At 36.5% G+C, this 18859-nt stretch overlaps 1 protein-coding gene across 8 annotated transcripts in view; it reads right to left on the bottom strand.

Annotated features, from left to right (window-relative positions):
* The window catches only part of PTPRK (protein tyrosine phosphatase receptor type K), a 553961-nt gene that overhangs the window by 257071 nt on the left and 278031 nt on the right, over positions 1 to 18859 (bottom strand). For all 8 annotated transcript variants that reach the window (XM_027601765.2, XM_027601758.2, XM_027601759.2 and 5 more), the window contains exon 5: positions 14583 to 14698. In XM_027601765.2, coding sequence (XP_027457566.1) covers positions 14583 to 14698 — 116 coding nt within the window. The remainder of the gene's footprint in view (positions 1 to 14582; positions 14699 to 18859) is intronic.

Raw genomic sequence — 18859 nt, 5'->3', positions numbered from 1 at the left:
TCTGAGAAATACTGAGAAATGAACCACAAAAATTATATGATCCAAGGATTATAACCTAACACTGCCTTTTTCACTCCCCCACTTCTCATAGCCTCACCATGTTTTCTGATTTGCTGTGTCTCCATACAGGTTGCTGAGACTTGTCATTAGAGTCTCTGAGTTATTACTCCTCTATTTAAGTAAGCTCCCTCATGCAGGCCATATGCAGTGTTTATTTGACAAGTTCGGTACCCGGCTTAAAGTAGTGCAGTGATAATATTGGTTAATTCTCAACATCTATAATACCCAGGTTATTAATCAAAGCCCTTGCTGATCTACAGACCAGCAGCATCAGAATCACCTGTCAAATGGTTACAAAGCCTAAGTCTAGAGATCACTGTAGACCTACTGAATCAAAATCTACATTTTCACAAGATCCCTAGGTTATGCATCAAGACATTACAGCTTGAGACACACTGGTAGAAAACAATCATGGAAGTCCTATTCTTAATCATAGTGAAAGGTATAAAAATGGGTGTGCACCCTGACTCTGGCCAATGAGATTTGACAAAAACAGGCCCAATTCCCTTCCAGAAAGGCTTTCACACTTCTAGAGAAGACACAGTGGGTCCTCTTTTCTTTTTCTCCATGTTATGCCTAAAACTAGAAGAGCGGCCTTGTCGATGTGAGAGAACCCAATGTGAGGGAAAGGTGGACACATAGAGGACGGCACATCAGGGAGGAAGACACATCAGGTTCTTCATCAAGTGTCTGAAATGGTATCAACAACTCCTAGAGCCCCTTTCTTTCTCGGACTTCCTGTTAAAGGACATAAAACACTTGGTGTTATATTACTTTCAGCTTGAACTCCTAAAAGTTAATATAGTACAGTTAAAATATGATACAGTTTATCTCAGCTTTTCTTTTCAAAGCTTGAGTAATAGAATTAATCCAACTTAATTTAAAATTAAATAATGTGGCTCTTAGAATACTTGCAGGGATTATTTCACTCTGCTGACTTGAAGAAAATATTAAATTACATTTATCGGTTTATTTATTTTTCACTGCCTTTCTCGGGCACATGATGATATATGATCCCTCCATCCTCTTGGAGTCAGAGAAACTGTTAAGAGACTGTTTCCCTACATTTGATATTTAGGTTCCTGTTGAATATATTAAGAGGACTAACAGAATGGCATATGATTTGTCAGTACTTGCCCTTTTGTCCAAAACTAAACCCAAAGTAAATTTGCACAATATAATTAAGTAAGGTTGAAGTAAATCATACAACAATCCAGCCAAATTAATGCCAAGGAACTGAGGATTCCTTACCAGGGCTTGTCTACCATATGAATGTTTTTTTTCTTTCTCATGAGCTATTATTATTATTCCTGAACAATTAAACCAAGAATTTTAGAAACACAAAATGTTTTATGGCAAAATTAAAGGCTTAGAAATCTAGACATTTCTAAAATTAGAAACATCTTACTGATTTGAGAAAAGCACTTATTTATATCCACTAGAAATTATTATATTTATTTCAACAGATTAAGCATTTAATAAGAACATAGTGTTCTTCGAGGAAAATTACACTAAAATGACAATACTAAGTTGGTCAACACATTTACTATTTGGCAATGAAAGGACTGAACAAGCTGAATGATATTTGACACAGAAAAAGAAAGAGAGGTGGCAAAAATAATTCTGATTAAAAAGCAGAGTAAAAATGTGCTGGGGATAACAGATTATGAGAATCGATCATTACCCAAGTGTAAAAAATGTAAATTCAGCTATTAAACAAGAAAAAGAGTTTTAACCTACAGAGCATAGGTGTCTCCGCCGTGTTGTAGGTACAAGGAGTGACACAGAGAGCATGAAAAAGTGGACTGAACTGCACCTGATGGAGGATGATACCTAGGTTCCAGTCCTGAAACAACCATTTAGTAGCTTCACAGTTCTCATTATTTCTCACATCTCCACCTTTTTATTTAAAACTGGGGTTATCTATTTGTACCTGCTATGCAACAAAGATGCTGAGAATATTAATGAGACTAACTGTATAAAAGTTCTCATTGCAAATCCTGGTAACAGCAATATAATGAAGATAATAATCAACACAATATATAAGCAAATAAAAGTTTAATAACTGTGATGGTCTTTTGATAATTCAACTTGTCTACACTACAGTCCCAAGTTATTCAATCAAACTAGGTGTCCCTGTAAAGGGATTCTGGAGATGGAATTGAAGTCTATAACCAATTGACACTAAGTAAGGGAGATTATCCTAGATAATCTGGGTGGACTTGATTCAATTAGTTAAAATGTTTTAAAATCAGAGCTGAGGCTCCCCTGAAGTTGAAGAAATTCCACCTATAAACAGCAACTTGAATTTGTGCCTGAATACAGAAGCCTGCCCCTCCCAAGGGTTTGAGCTGCAGACTTCAGACTTGCCTAGCCAGCCCCACAATCACATAAACCAGTTCCTTGCAGTAAATCCTTTTAGGAATAAAAGAAAGGGGGTGTGTGTGTGTGTGTGTACACACATATACATATGCTTTTCACGTTTGAACACTGACAGATACATGATTTTGTTACCAGAAATGCTTCTAGAAGAAGAGATTTTTTTAAAGCTGAGTTTTCTGATCTGCTTTGGTTCTGGGTTTTCTAGAATTGGTTCTCTAAATCTGGTTAGATTTTATAGGCAATAGTAACTCTATTGCCAGTAGTAAAAGAGACATTTTTAGTCCATAGTATGATGTAGTAAAGAGATGCAAAATATTACCATTAGATATTCCTAATCAAATACCTATAGAAGGTAAAGTTCTGGGTGACTGTGCATTTGTGACCTTAGAAAATTTTAGACAAACTGAGGAATATAAATAATAGTATTGGCTGGTTGTATCAAATTGCACTGGAGAAAATAAGGAATATAAAGCATGTGAGTTTACAATGATAAACCTATGCCATTCATAGTAAGAGGAAAATTAGGTAGAGCAAAGAGACCAATACAATTAAAGCATTACACTTCAGGGATTCTGGCAACTTGGTGGCAGTGGGATAATTTTTCAGTCTTTCTGAATCTGACACATAAAAACAGACAGAACAACAAGAGAAAGTAAGGAAAGAAAAGGCCCAGACAGAGTAGAGATGAGAACAAAATCAAGAAATCCGAGAAAGCAAGTGGCCATATTTTTAAACATAACTCACAGGAACAAAAGACGATTCTTGAAATCAGAAAAGTTTTCCTGAACTCCACATCCCATTTAAAATTTCAAGACAATATAGTTCACATAAAAATGAACAACTTAAAAGTATAAGGTCAAGTCCAACATAAAGTTATTATAAGTTTAAAACAGAATAAAGAGCAGAGTATAAACCCCAGAGTCTCTGAAAGTAAGCCAGGAAAATATGCCCATAAAACAGATCAAAACTGAAACCTAATATTTCAAGCTATACTAAAACATATTAAGAAAATGATTCATGACATGAAAGAATAATATAAATTTGAATTAATAAAACTCATAAATAAGATGACAGAACTCAGGAAACATTAGAAATGAAAGAAAAAAGTCATTTCAGAAGTATGATTAACTAGTGTAAATAAAATCAACAGATGATGTCTTAAGCAAAACAGAATGTGGGGAAAAAAAGAGACTTTTAATTTAAAACAAAGAGAACAAAAAGGAGATTCCAGAGATAGTGACTATTAATGATGAAACACAAAGAAGATCAAACATAGAGATAACACAAGTCCATACAGAAGCAAGGAAACAAAAAAAGTACTTAAATAATAACTAAAAGCACCTTCTGAAAATTAAAAAAAAAAAGTTTTAAAAATACACAACGGAAGAACACACTACATACCTGAGAAGCGTAGCCTAGAATGACCCACAATGATACATATTCTGATAAAATTAGAATCTTTTAAAAAAAAAGGAAAAAATCCTTAGATTATCTAGAAAAAGCAGAGAGATGACTTATGAGGAAACAAATATTATCAGACTTTGATAGCAAGGCTTTATGCCAGAATGAAATGAAGTAGCATATTAAAGTTATTCAGGAAAGAAAATGTGAACAAAGGACTTTATATCCTGCAAAACTGACCTAAGAAGGGCCCAGGGGCGCCTGGGTGGCTCAGTTGGTTAAGCATCCGACTCTCGATTTCAACTCAGGTCATAATCTCAGAGCTGTGAGATCGAGCTCTGTTGTCGGGGTTCACGCGGTGTGGAGTCCGCTTGAGATTCTCTCCTCCCTCTATCCCTCCCCCTGCTCATGCTCGCTCTCTCTCCCTCTCTCTCTCTCTCAAATAAATAAAATCTTAAAAAAAGGATCAAGGGTACAAAAAAAATCAAGTGCACATATAAACTATTATCAACATCCAAGAACTCAGGGAATATTAATTCTATGTGCTAATTCGATGAACACTCTACCAGAAAATGACTTTTAAACAACCGAAGTTACTGGGAAGATATGAGATATAAACTGATAGTTATCACTAAAAACATAGTTGCCTGCAGAACTAAGTAAATAAGGGCTATATGAGAGAGAGTATAGTATGCAATAGTCATATGCTATGAGTTACATGGTACAAGTATTCAAAATGACATCAGATTTTAAAAATGAGGAATTATGGAGTATTCTAATTCTCTCTTCTCCTGTGTTATTGAGACCCAAGAATAGTAGCATGGAGAAAAGAACCCATAGCTTGACAAGCTGTAATAGAGAAAACATTAACTGAAAATCTTTAGGCTTGAAGTTGAAATATAAATAAGAACTCATAGATATTTTATCTTTAAATATGCATTTTCCCTTAGTTCTGTTCACTGAAAAGGTCTAACAAAATGAGTACCCTTCAGAAACCACATCATGGTCCTGAAATACAATTTCTCTCTAAACCAAACCAGCACACCAGGTCTAGAGAAGAAAATGTAGGAAATGATGATGGAGCACCTCACAATATCAGATGGCAGGAAACTACCAAAAACTACTGAAGTCGTATCAAAAGAACTCTGGAGTCAACCTGAAGAGGTTTTCTCACTAGCCAAAGATGGGTCCGTTTGAGTTTTAATAGTAGTAATAATAGTAATAATTACAACAAACTGAAGTCAATTAAACATGTTTAAGTCCACGAGTTCATAAGAAGAAGAAGAATCAGTCACCTTTGGAGAATGGTAAGGAATCAACTCATTATATTGACAACTAATAACTAAAGCAAAGATTTGAGCATTTATCTTCCCTTTCCCTAATGAAGTATGTCACTGGGTAGTGAAAGGTAGATGAGAAGTATCTCTTCTTTAACTGAATTAGAGTATCACAATTTACAGCCTGCACGATGAATATAGGCATTAAGCATCAATGGCTATCAAGACCTCAAAAAGAGAGAGAGAGAGAGAGAGACATTTTGTGCTTCCTGTAATCATACCAGGCACCACCTCCAGCACTGTCAAAGGATCAAACTTGACTCTGGATGTGGCTGCCAATTTACAGAAAAATTCAGAATGTGTTGAATCAAAGAGGGCATTTGTATGCAATTGGTAAAATGCAGACAGTGCAAAACTACCAGTCAGCAGTCTGGGTTCCTCCTCAATAGACAAACTGTGAGGAAAAGAAAGGGAGACAGAGGAAAAACCCACAGATTAAAAGAGACTTTAAAAAACTTATTTTAATTAGACAAGACTAATTTAGAGCATTTAGGAATATATGTGTAAGTGGGGGAAAAAACTATGCAAAAATAAAGAAGGGCTAAAAGTTATGAAAACCATTACTTGCAGAGGTAGGGAGCTGGCTCAGGTGTGGCTGGGACTGAGCCCTCAGAAGGAGCCCATAGGCTGGCTGGCAAAGTCCCTTTCTTGTCCTGTGTGGTGTGTACCTTATAAAAATTCATCCGTAGTTCTTATTTTGTGTGATTTTCTATGTTTTGTCGTATAATAAAATGATTTTATAAATATTAGATCTTTATATCAGATTGCTTTTCATAACGAAGAAACCCAGCCTGCTACCAGAGCCTCCACATTGTACACTGATTGCAGGAAGTCAGTGGAAAGTTGTAAAGTGTTGGATGTGACACACTTAGAAAACACACCGAAGGGCAGCTTTAGGAACAAGAGAAGAGTGCATTATTCTTGCACAGAAAAAGCAGTAAATTGTTATTTATAGATATCGATAGGAAGAAATCCTTGAGATTCTATGACTGCCGAGCTTTCGGTTATGCTCCAGGGATAGATAAGTAAGATAAAGTATTTTCCACACATTATTCATTTATAATCAATTATGTAATCTGCAGACAACAAACCCAAGAGTTTATAAATTATTGAAGGTGGAAAAGAATGCACTCTATCTTCAAGGCATTGAACTCTTTATGGTAGAAAGCCACAGAAAGCCAACTAAAATGACCTCAGGGATACTTAACAATCCTAAAAATTAAATATGATTAAATTTTCTGATGATCACCATTTACATACATATACACCCAAAATGCCGAAAATAAAAGATAAACATTACAATCCATGATACTTGGTCAATGATTCTGCTTCAAGATCAATAGCCCATAATTCTTTGTATGAAGCCAGGAAGGAAGAATATAATGCCCTGAACTCAAATAAACCAATGCCCTGAGGAAAAGCAGCAGACTGACAAGAGTGATACCTTAGCTACCAAATGGTACATGGTCTCTTAAGTGAAACAGAAATAACTGTAAATCAGCATATACACAGAAAAAAAAAATCACTACTGCTTAAAGTAAGAATAGAAAGAGACAATTAGAATTAAATAGCAGGCTAGTGTTTATCTATTAGTTGACAAGAAATCAGAGAAGCACCAGAGACATGGTTAACACTGCCCTCAGACATTACTCCCGTTCTGCGAGCTGCAAGGTATAAAAGAAGCCAAGGCTAAAAGCACCAGTAGCCTTCCAGTAGATATCACAACCACCTACAAGCTTCAAACTGTCTTGGCAATCTTTTATTAAAGCTCAAAAGAGGGGCGCCTGGGTGGCTCAGTCGGTTAAGTGTCTGACTTTGGCTCAAGTCATGATCCCATGGTCCTGGGATCGAGCCCCGCATCGGGCACCCTCTCCCTCTGCCTGCCGCTCCCCCTGCTTGTGCTCTCTCTCTCTCTCTCTGTGTCAAATAAATAAAATAAAATCTTAAAAAAAATAATAAAGCTTAAAAGAGCCAAAAGGAATGGGGAATGTCCCCTCACCTTTCATTCTTATCTAGGATAACTTATACACAATTATGAAGATAGAAAGAAAGAAAAAAAAAAAGGAAACAGATGGGTCTAACAGACAAATCAGTCCCAAGACAGAAAACGAGAAAACACATTCACTGACTGGCTTTAAAAAATAAACTTTTGAGGAAATTTGGAAAGCTGACTTGATCATTTCACTCACATCCTCCCCAATTCTGTCAACTGGTACTTCTTTCATCTGTCCCTCTCCTTCACTACTCCGGTATTTTTCGGTTCCACCAGCACTGGCCAATCCCAAGCCCTTACTACTTGAAATCTGCACTGCTAACAGCAGCTTCTTTCTGGCGTATGTCTTCATCATGGCCTAGTCCCAACCCTACCAAAACTTGTATCTACCTCCGCTTCTCACCGCTAACCTTCCACTTTAATAGGACCCTTCTCCTGACGTTCCTACCGCACCCGCACACGCACTAACCTGCAGCGATAACCGTGCTCACGTATCTTTTCTATTCATGTCCTACAGATCCTTCAAAGACTCAATCAAATCTTCCTTAATGATTTCACCGAACAGTCCAGACGATGCGGACCTCTCTCAACTCTGAAATAGTATAGTGCTTAGCTTCTATGTTGTCTTTTCTTACTCAGTTACAGAGGCATTTCTCAGGGCTGAAAGGATCTTAAAATGTATTCAGCCTCATGCTTAAACATCTTCTACAGCTCTCACAAGTGCTTATCCAGATTATGCTCGGATACTTCCACTAATTGTAGTTTTACTACCTCCTGGAATAGCTCATACTAAGTTTCAACAGCCCTACAATTACAAAGTTCTTCCTTATAATCAGCTTATATCCCTCACCACAGAGCTTCGAACTATTAGTGAGTATTGTACTTTAGAATCTATACAGAACAAATTAAATCTCTCTTGAATATTCCCAAGAATCTAAGATTTTATGAAGTTTATCTGCTCTCCCATGAATCTCAAGATATATTTACACCATGTCACTTTAGCCATTCTGACATCACGTCTTCAACTTTATTCACTGTTCTAGTAATTTTTATTCACTATCCTAGTAATTATATACTGCCTTTTCTTATTCTAATATTTTAGATATGTGTCAGCCACCCTTAGGGCCAATGACTTAGAAAATGTCAGGACCTTCATCAAGTCTGGACAGTAGGAAAATTTTCACTATAATTCATTACTTTTTTCTTTTCTTTTCTTTACATGGTATCCAATATAAGCTAATCACATATTACATGTTTAGTCAATTAGGTTTTGAAATATTCCTCTCAAATTAGTTTTCAATGAATTGCCCACCATAAACTTCGTCTTTTAGGCATAGATCAATTTCTTCTAAGAATTCTCCTTCATTATAATAAATGCAAAATTACCAGATTTTTTTTTCTCAAAAGGAAATCCTATCGGGGATAGTAACATCTCTTGTTGAAATGAAATATGCTACAAACATCCAGGCACTTCGTATAAACAGGCACGGAAAAATACCATAGCGTGGAAGCATCAGAGGGAGCTCTGTAAGCGATGACTGTGCGGCATTTGAAATTGAGCAGTGATAGGTTTCATCAGCGAAAATTTTTATACTTTTGAATTAACTCATTTTGTAAAATACCATGCTTCTGATTTCCACTGCTTCCATGATGATATTCACATTACATCTCCCTGGATAGACAAAAACACTGTATGCCCAGAAGTTTCAGACCAACCATTTTCATTGATCCTCAGCTGACAACAATTGGTACTGCAAGAGGTCAGCCTCTCTTTGGTTGGTTTTTTTTTAGAGCAATTTGCATTTCATTTTACTAATTTTACTCTCCAATTATTACTCTCAATCTATTGCTTGAATTATCTATTGCTCCATAAGGAATGACATTTACTTGGGCTGAGAAACTAGCTGCATCATACTACATTAGTGTGATGAACCTCACCAAGTGCAAAGTGATGGCTGACTTTCCTGTTTTGGCAGGCCCACTGAGGAGGCATAGGGCCAGCACCTGCGGCAACTGCTGACAGATTGGCCCAACTGCCACGGCTTTGATGGCAATCTGCATAGGATTACCAGTCACACATTAAACAGCCTCATTTCAATTCACCAAAACAAATGGTGTCACCAAATCTACCCACACAATTCCCTACTTTCAATAACTCCACTGTTGAATTTCTCTGTCCAATCCAATGATGCATGCCCGCCAAGCTCTGTGATGATGGATGGAGTCATTAGCATTTTAGTTTCTATACTGAACCTGAAGCCAAAACATATGGTCAGACAGATGTTCCAGCAGTGGGCTCTATTTGATTTGCCATGTAGGTGTCCACTTATACTGGATCTTCATAAAAGAATACTAAGTCATAAATTACAGTCCAACCTTGTTTCAACTTTCACATCCTCAGAATTTATAACATGTTCTGATAACAGAACACTCAGAACATGCTTTATTCTGTATTTCAGCATAGACTACTGATTAAAAATTACCCTTGAACCTAATCAAATAACTTCAAATGGACAAGATGGACAAAATGCAGCTTAATGTTTACAGGCTATTATCATCTGTGGCTTGATTAGTAATGCCAGAATGTACCACATACTCACTTTGCCTCATTCACTATTGAGGTAAACTATATATACAGCAAATTGGATCGAACTTAACTTCTAACAAATGTATATGCACCCATGGACCCAGCACCCCAATAAATATATATGACATTTACAATACCTCTGAAAGTTTCCCCTGCCCACTTCCAGTCCCTCCTCATCACCCACAGTCAAATACTGTTCTGATTTCTATCACATTAAATTAGTTTTGTTTTTTCCGGTACTTAATGTAAACGTAACCATACAGTATGCACTCTTTTCTATCTTTCCCCTTTCTGAAAACATACTATCGCTGAGAGTTATCCACATTGGTAACTCATTCTTTGTTGTAACATTCCATTGCTTGAATGAACCACACATTGTCTACTCCTTCCTGTTAATGGACTTCGGGGTTCTTTACGATTATTGGTTATTATGAATAAAGCTGTTATAAACATTCTTACACAAGTCATTTTGTGAACACATGCCTTTATTTCTCTTGTATAAATACTCGGGAGGGGTACTGTTGTGTTATGTTAGCTATTTCCTTATATATTCACTCTTTGCCGCCATCACTTCTTTCTTGATATCAGTTAGCACTGCAATAAAAGGACATGACTAACATTTGTAACCTACAAAAATGTATAATCTAATTTTTTCTCTTTCCTGTGAGAAAAATTATCTGATGTTTCTAAAAAATATAATCCGATTTTTATTACTTTATTTCAATATAAATTGTACATTAAAATTTCATTTGTGATCTTATTTCCTATAATCTGTGTTTTACCATAAGCCTTAAGTTATGATCCACAAATTCCCTACCACTGAGGGTTCCTTGGAAACACAAAACAGCATACGTCTAAAACTTGCTGGAAGCCCCAAAAAACATCTGTTCATGTGGGAAAAAACTGCACATCGTAACCTGACAACAAATATTGTGTTTATATGTGGAATGCACGCTACCATTGAGTTTCATGATTGAAAAGGAATTTGGTAATTCTCTACAAGCGACTAAAGTCTTTAAGTCCTTTTTCCAACATGAATGAACTTCATAACATCATTTTAAGCTATGGTCCAGAAAACCTCACAATTTTACCATATTGATAGCTTGTTGACACTAAATAGACTTCTAGAAACAGTCATCCATGTTGTTTTATGCATCAGTAGTTTACTGAGCATGTACAAGGAGGTTAATCTGGGTAATGTATTTTGTAATTGTTCTCTAAATGTCTAGAGTGAATGACCTAATTCTAAGACTCTGTAATTATATAATCTGAGATCTTACAGGAAAGAACACTCCCTAAAGACACATCCAGAACCACTATGATATATACCTTATGAATTATCCTAGATTAGCTCAGGTAACTCAAGTGTTTGCTTTTGTGTGTTCTATTTTTTAATTTACCTATTAATTTGTATGTCATTTTGAACGATAAAAAATGACTGACATATCAATTGTAAGCTAAAGACAATGTACAAGTGAGAGATTTATTTTTTAAATGTAGTTCCAGGGGTGCCTGGGTGGCTCAGTCGTTACGCGTCTGCCTTTGGCTCAGGTCATGATCCCAGGGTCCTGGGATGGAGCCCCACATCGGGCTCCCTGCTCAGTGCGGAGCCTGCTTCCTCTCCCACTCCCCCTACTTGTGTTCCCTCTCTTGCTGTATCTCTCTCTGTCAAATAAATAAATAAAATATTTAAAAATAAAAGATAAATGTATTTCCATACATAAATGATTTTATTTATTTATTTATTATTTATTTATTTATGAGAGAGAGAAAGAGGGGGGCAAGGGAGTGACAGAGGGAGAGAATCCTCAAGCAGACTCCTCACTGAGCACAGAGCTAGAATGGGCTCAATCTCACATCCCTGAGATCATGACCTGAGCCAAAACCAAGAGTCAGATGCTTAAATGACTGAACCACCCAGGCGCCCCTCCATACATAAATTATTTTAAATGTCAAATGCTATCAGGTATTAGGGTTTAAACATTTGTAGTATATCATTTTTCCTTTAAAACAGAAAGTTGGATGCTTTTCTATTTTGGGGGTTTTTACCCCATATTTAAACATTTATCAATTGACACTTAATACTATATAATGTAAACGATTTGAAAAACATAAAAAGTCAATCACCATTTTTAATGACACCTACCATCCATGGCAAGTATAACAGCTACTCCATTATCCCATTACTTCTGTGACAGGATGCAGTGACCTTTCATTCTGAGTTGCTTCCAATACATTCTCAGTACTGTCAGCGGGTATTTTAAGCAGTTGTTCTCACAATGATAGTTAATTTCAGGGGCAATTTTTACCCATACAAAACTAATAACATAAACAATTTCACATTCTGCCATCAAATGAAAAAGGTAATGAAGGCCATGTCTCAGGTCATCAAAAATAACGCAAAGATCTAGTTTAGCATCTTATAGCTGGGAGGGATCTTAGTTTCTACCCATTTCTCCTTTCATAGATAAAGAACTTATCTATAAAACAGATTCAATAGTTCAATGAATTCTCTATGTCCACACACCTAACTGGGTTGGAAGGGTTGAAAGGTTCAAATTAAGGTTAGAATTAACAGTTTGGCCTCCTGATTTCTCGAAGTCATTCCGCACCAAGTAAACAGGACTTGACATCAATTTTTATGGGTTGCCTGTAAATTCATTATGGAATCAAGATTCTTTCTGCTTTATTATATTTCTACTACTTTAAGCAAAAGATTTTTTTTTTAAACCACTGGCCACATTCTGACTGACTCACTATATATTTATATAAAATAACTAGTCTTATTCACTTGAAAACATCCCTCAACTAAGTAATGGATAGTTTTCAATATTTCTTAAACATGAAGAAGGAAGATTTAAAAGAATAACTTAAGGTAATTTGAGTGGTGCTACTGAGAAAGTAGAAAAGCTTGTTTAAAGAATAAGGAAAATATATAAACTGCTAAGGAATTGGGTAATCTCACTGTCAAAACGGAAGAGAAATACACAAATTCACCTTAGGAGTGTAAAGAAAAGAGGAAAAAAGGAAAGCAGAATAAATTTTTAACAGAATTATTTTTTATCTCTCATCTTTCTTTAAAAAAATGACAGAAGGACTATTTTTTAAAACTATACTGAAATGGGCCAATCCACAAAGTAGGAAACAATAAACGAGCAATATTTTGACTGCAACACACTCAAACCAGCAGGGCCAGAAAGTCTTTGTTGCCACAAGGCAGCTGGTGTCTGAGTACACAAAACCCTTTTATTTCATTGTCATATTAAATCCTGGGGCATAAAACCAGAGGCAGACTGCAGAGTCTCTGGTTCTCCAAGACAAGACTGTACAGATCACAACTAAAGTCAAGGCCAACTAATGTTCCCACCTAAATGAAAAAAAAAATTAACCAATTAGGGAAAAATGTCTAAAAATTGTTTATTTAGTCTGAGAGAGAGAAAGATGGATTCTGATTTCATGTTTAGCTGATAAAACGGTTGCATATTATACGGTACCCTCTTTATAAAGAATTATCTTATATTTCAATATCTATAGGGGAAATCACCATAATCACAGAAAAAAAAAATAGGGGATTCATTTCCATTTCACATATACAGGATGATATCCTAACACCTGCAAATCAAACGAATTATAAAAGTAGTGATAATTAAGTTTATATGAGTATATGGGTTATAACATCCAAGTGGATGTGAAGATTTGATGAAATAAGAAATTTATAACCACTAGTAGAGTATTAGGCATTATACTGGGTATGATTTCAAAAATCATTTATTATAATCATGACCCCAACCTCCCACAACCTAATGATTATCCCCAACCCTATTTTTACCTCTTTAAAGATGTCAAAATAAATGCTGAAGTCTATGTTCAAGAAACTATGCTAATCTTACAATGATTTTTCTCTTTTGGTCTCTATTGACAGTCTCAGGAATTTCGTTCTAACCAATTAAATCCCTTCCTTCATTCTGATGCAAAAGGAACACAAAAATAATAAGTGCTCAGAGAATATTATTACATATGTTCTAGGCTCAAATATTTAGCTCAATAGTCATCTTTCCTTGGGTCAGCCTCCTGACTTTTTTTTTAGAGCTGCTCTAAGCCCCTCCCACCCACCCCCCATCCCCAGATTGGCAGATACTCTCTGAAGCCTGGCACCTTCCTTAGTCTATTATTATCTCTCTGATTCTTTCAAAGCTCTTTGCATGTACTGTTTACATTTCCCCAACATAATGTCAAATTGTAATTCATTAAATACATATTTACTGAAGATTTAATATATGCAAAGCAAATGTCTTGACCTCAGATCTGTGATTAACCCTTATAAACAAAAGTTCTGAAAAAAAGAATTTAATTGGCTCTCTTCCAATTCAAATTTCCAGAAGTACTTCCAAAGGTTTCTTAAACTATTTCTGTAAATGTATCAGAGTATGACGTTCCTACTTAAGTGCTATGCTCTTGTAAGTTGAGTTTTCAAAATATTAAATGAGGAAATTTTCATTTTTTTCCTACTTTGAATGGATTTAGAAAAAAATTGTTTTTACAGTTATATATAACTTTAGAGAAACATTAGTTTTTCACTAGAAACTAACCCAGATATTTATTAACTACATACTGTTATATGTTTATTCATCTTCCCAAAACAGAAATATCTGAAATGAATCTGCAGTCAATTAAAACAAACCTACGCAAGAGAACTCTCTCTCTCTCTCTCTCTCTCACACACACACACACACACATACACAAGAATGACACCAGAAGCAGTACTTTGTGATTTTTTAAAAATCAAGTGTACCCGTTAGCTCAGCTGTCCACTAGGCCTTACCTGCAGCCATAACTTGTTATGCACAGCATCTCTCCCCGTAGCAATACACTGAAACGTAGCGTTCTGCCCTGCATTGACCTCCACGTCCCCCAGACGGAGAAAATGAGGAGATTTATCTGTGAAGGCAGAAAAAATATTTATTATTTTCACATGAAGAAAATGTGCCATGTTACTTTTTCCCAAAAGAATAATGTTGTTAACACTTTTACCTTTGGCCAACCTGAATACCGTATGGAAGAAAATGGGAGTTTTGTACTGAAATACACACTCCCTCTCACAATTCTCCTTTTATGCCCCCCATCATTGCTAAAGCATTGTTGTATACAGAGAGAGCACTCAACATTTACTGCTGAACGTTGGCCACTGCATGTTGCATATGGGTGATAATAAAACAGTTATAAGTCAAAGAAAGCAAAAGAGATCAAAAAGGCATAAATCAGAGTATACTAGAAAAGTATAGTGAAAACAAACAATGATATCTAACATACTGAATAGACACAGTGGCCTAACTATTAATTTACAACTTAAGCAGTTAGATCTCTTTTCTTTTAAAAAAATATTTCAGTTGCTATAATTCTCTAGTACTTCAAAGAACAAGTGAATATTTTTGTTTCTCTCAAATAGAATATCAGCTTGACCGTTGCTAATTCTACTTCCTATTCCTTCATAGTTGGAAGAAAGTTACCAAAAGCAGTATCAGACCGATAAAAAGTGATGACTGTAGTCAAAACCTACATGACTTATATAACTGTCAAATTAATGTTCTCTATGATTACGTTTTAAAACTGAAGCTTATTCATGTTTTCAACTGAAAGTAAATATACACAGAAAAAGTTAAGCCTCGGTAAGTAAAAGCAAGCTCACAGAGGACCTATCACAGTAAAACTGCTCTTGTGCTTAACTCCTATTTTTATTTGTTTACTCCTGAGAGCCTTTCTTTCACATTTCTCTTCCAGTAAGTGTAAATGAACAGTAGATGGAAACATCATGCTCATGTACTAATAGACTGAAATAATTTATGAGCAAACCAACCTGAATTCTGAGCGAGACGAATTTGTTCCTCTTTTTCTTAGAATGTACTGCATGGAATAAATCGTTTGACCCTTGCCTGCTACCTCTTTCTTCAGCACCTCATCTTAGTATAGGCTTTAAAAAGGGAAATGCTATAACCACTAAGGAAATTGAAGCAGTAATCAAAAATCTCCCAACAAACAAGAGCCCAGGGCCAGATGGCTTCCCAGGGGAATTCTACCAAACATTTAAAGAGGAATTAATAACGATTCTTCTGAAACTGTTCCAAAAAATAGAAATGGAAGGAAAACTTCCAAACTCATTTTATGAGGCCAGCATTACCTTGATCCAAAACCAGACAAAGACCCCATCAAAAAGGAGAATTACAGACCAATATCCCTGATGAACATGGATGCAAAAATTCTCACCAAAATACTAGCCAATAGGATCCAACAGTACATTAAAAGGATTATTCACCACGACCAAGTGGGATTTATCCCTGGGCTGCAAGGCTGGTTCAAGATCTGCAAATCAATCAATGTGATACAATACATTAATCAAAGAAAGAACAAGAACTACATGATCTTCTCAGCAGATGCAAAAAAAGCATTTGACAACGTACAGCATCCTTTCTTGACTAAAACTCTTCAGAGCATAGGGACAGAGGGTACATACCTCAATATCATAAAAGCCATCTATGAAAAACCCACAGTGAATATCATTCTCAATGGGGAAAAACTGAGAGCTTTCCCCCTAAGGTCAGGAACATGGCAGGGATGTCCACTATCACCACTGCTATTCAACATAGTACTAGAAGTCCTAGCCACAGCAATCGGACAACAAAAAGAAATATAAGGCATCCGAATCGGCAAAGAAGAAGTCAAACTCTCACTCTTTGCAGATAATCTGATACTTTATGTGGAAAACCCAAAAGACTCCACCCCAAAACTGCTAGAACTCATACAGGAATTCAGTAAAGTGGCAGGATATAAAATCAATGCACAGAAATCAGCGGCATTCCTATACACCAACAACAAGACAGAAGAAAAAGAAATTAAGGAGTCGATCCCATTTACAATTGCACCCAAATCCATAAGATACCTAGGAATAAATTTAACCAAAGAGGCAAAAAATCTGTACTCAGAAAACTATAAAATACTCATGAAAGAAATTGAGGAAGACACAAAGAAATGGAAAAACATTCCATGCTCATGGACTGAAAGAAAAATATTGTAAAGATGTCAACGCTACCTAGAGCAATCTATACATTTAATGCAATCCCTATCAAAATACCATCAACTTCTTTCAAAGAAATGGAACAAATAATCCTAAGATTTGTATGGAATCAGAAAAGACCCAGAATAGCTAGAGGAATGTTGAAAAAGAAAAACAAAGCTGGTGGCATCACAATTCCGGACTTCAAGCTCTATTACAAAGCTGTGCAAGCTATTACAAGACAGTACGGTACTGGCACAAAAACAGACACAAAGATCAATGGAACAGAATAGAGAGCCCAGAAATGGACCCTCAACTCTATGGTCAACTCATCTTCGACAAAGCAGGAAAGAATGTCCAATGGAAAAAAGAGAGTCTCTTCAACAAGTGGTGTTGGGAAAATTAGACAGCCACATGCAGAAGAATGAAACTGGACCATTTCCTTACACCACACACAAAAATAGACTCAAAATGGATGAAAGACCTAAATGTGAGACAGGAGTCCATCAAAATCCTAGAGGAGAACACAGGCAGCAACCTCTTCGACCTCAGCCGCAGCAACTTCTCCCTAAAAATAGCGCCAAAGGCAAGGGAAGCAAGGGCAAAAATGAACTATTGGGACTTCATCAAGATAAAAAGCTTTTGCACAGCAAAGGAAACAGTCAACAAAACCAAAACACAACCGACAGAATGGGAGAAGATATTTGCAAATGACATATCAGATAAAGGGCTAGTATCCAAAATCTAAAAGAACTCATCAAGCTCAACACCCAAAGAACAAATAATCCAATCGAGAAATGGGCAGAAGACATGAATAGACATTTTTCCAAAGAAGACATCCAAATGGCCAAAAGACACATGAAAAAGTGCTCAACATCGCTAAGCATCAGGGAAATCCAAATCAAAACCTCAATGAGATACCACCTCACACCAGTCAGAATGGCTAAAATTAACAAGTCAGGAAACGATAGATGTTGGCGGGGATGCGGAGAAAGGGGAACCCTCCTACACTGTTGGTGGGAATGCAAGCTGGTGCAGCCACTCTGGAAAACAGTATGGAGGTTCCTCCAAAAGTTGAAAATAGAGCTACCCTATGACCCAGCAATTGCACTACTGGGTATTTACCCCAAAGATACAAATGTAGTGACCCGAAAGGGTACATGCACCCCAATGTTTATAGCAGCAATGTCTACAATAGCCAAACTGTGGAAAGAGCCAAAATGTCCATTGACAGATGAATAGATAAATAGGATGTGGTGTATACACACACACACACACACACACACACACACACACACACACACACACACACAATGGAATATTATGCAGCCCTCAAAAAACGAAATCTTGCCATTAGCAATGACATGGATGGAAATAGAGGGTATTATGCTAAGCGATATAAGTCAATCAGAGAAAGACAAGTATCATATGATCTCACTGATATGAGGAATTCTTAATCTCAGGAAAGAAACTGAGGGTTGCTAGAGTGGTGGGGGGTGGGAGGGATGGGGTGGCTGGGTGATAGACATTGGGGAGGGTAGTGTTATGGTGAGCACTGTGAATTGTGTAAGACTGATGAATCATAGACCTGTACCTCTGAAACAAACAATACATTATATGTTTAAAAAAAAAAAAAGAAGAAGAAGAAGAAGATGTAGGAAGGGAAAAATGAAGGGGGGGAAACTGGAGGGGGAGACGAACCATGAGAGACTATGGACTCTGAGAAACAAACTGAGGGTTCTAGAGGAGAGGGAGCTGGGGGGATGGGTTAGCCTGGTGATGGGTATTAAGGAGGGCACGTATTGAATGGAGCACTAGGTGTTATACATAAACAATGAATCATGGAACACTACATCAAAAACTAATGATGTAAATTTTTTAAAAAAGTGAATCTTCAAAATAATAAAAAAAGGGAAATGCTTGAACTAGAACATGAACTGAACAGTGGTTCGCAAATTGTCAACTCCACGCCAGCAGCATGGGCATCACCTGGGAACTTACTAGAAGTGTACATTTTCAGGCCCCACCCCAGACTTACTGAATCAGAATGA

This window comes from Zalophus californianus, chromosome 7, assembly GCF_009762305.2.
Source record: "Zalophus californianus isolate mZalCal1 chromosome 7, mZalCal1.pri.v2, whole genome shotgun sequence".
NCBI lineage: Eukaryota > Metazoa > Chordata > Mammalia > Carnivora > Otariidae > Zalophus > Zalophus californianus.
The sequence above is the reverse complement of the archived record's forward strand: the minus strand, read 5'-3'. Positions and strand labels throughout refer to the sequence as shown.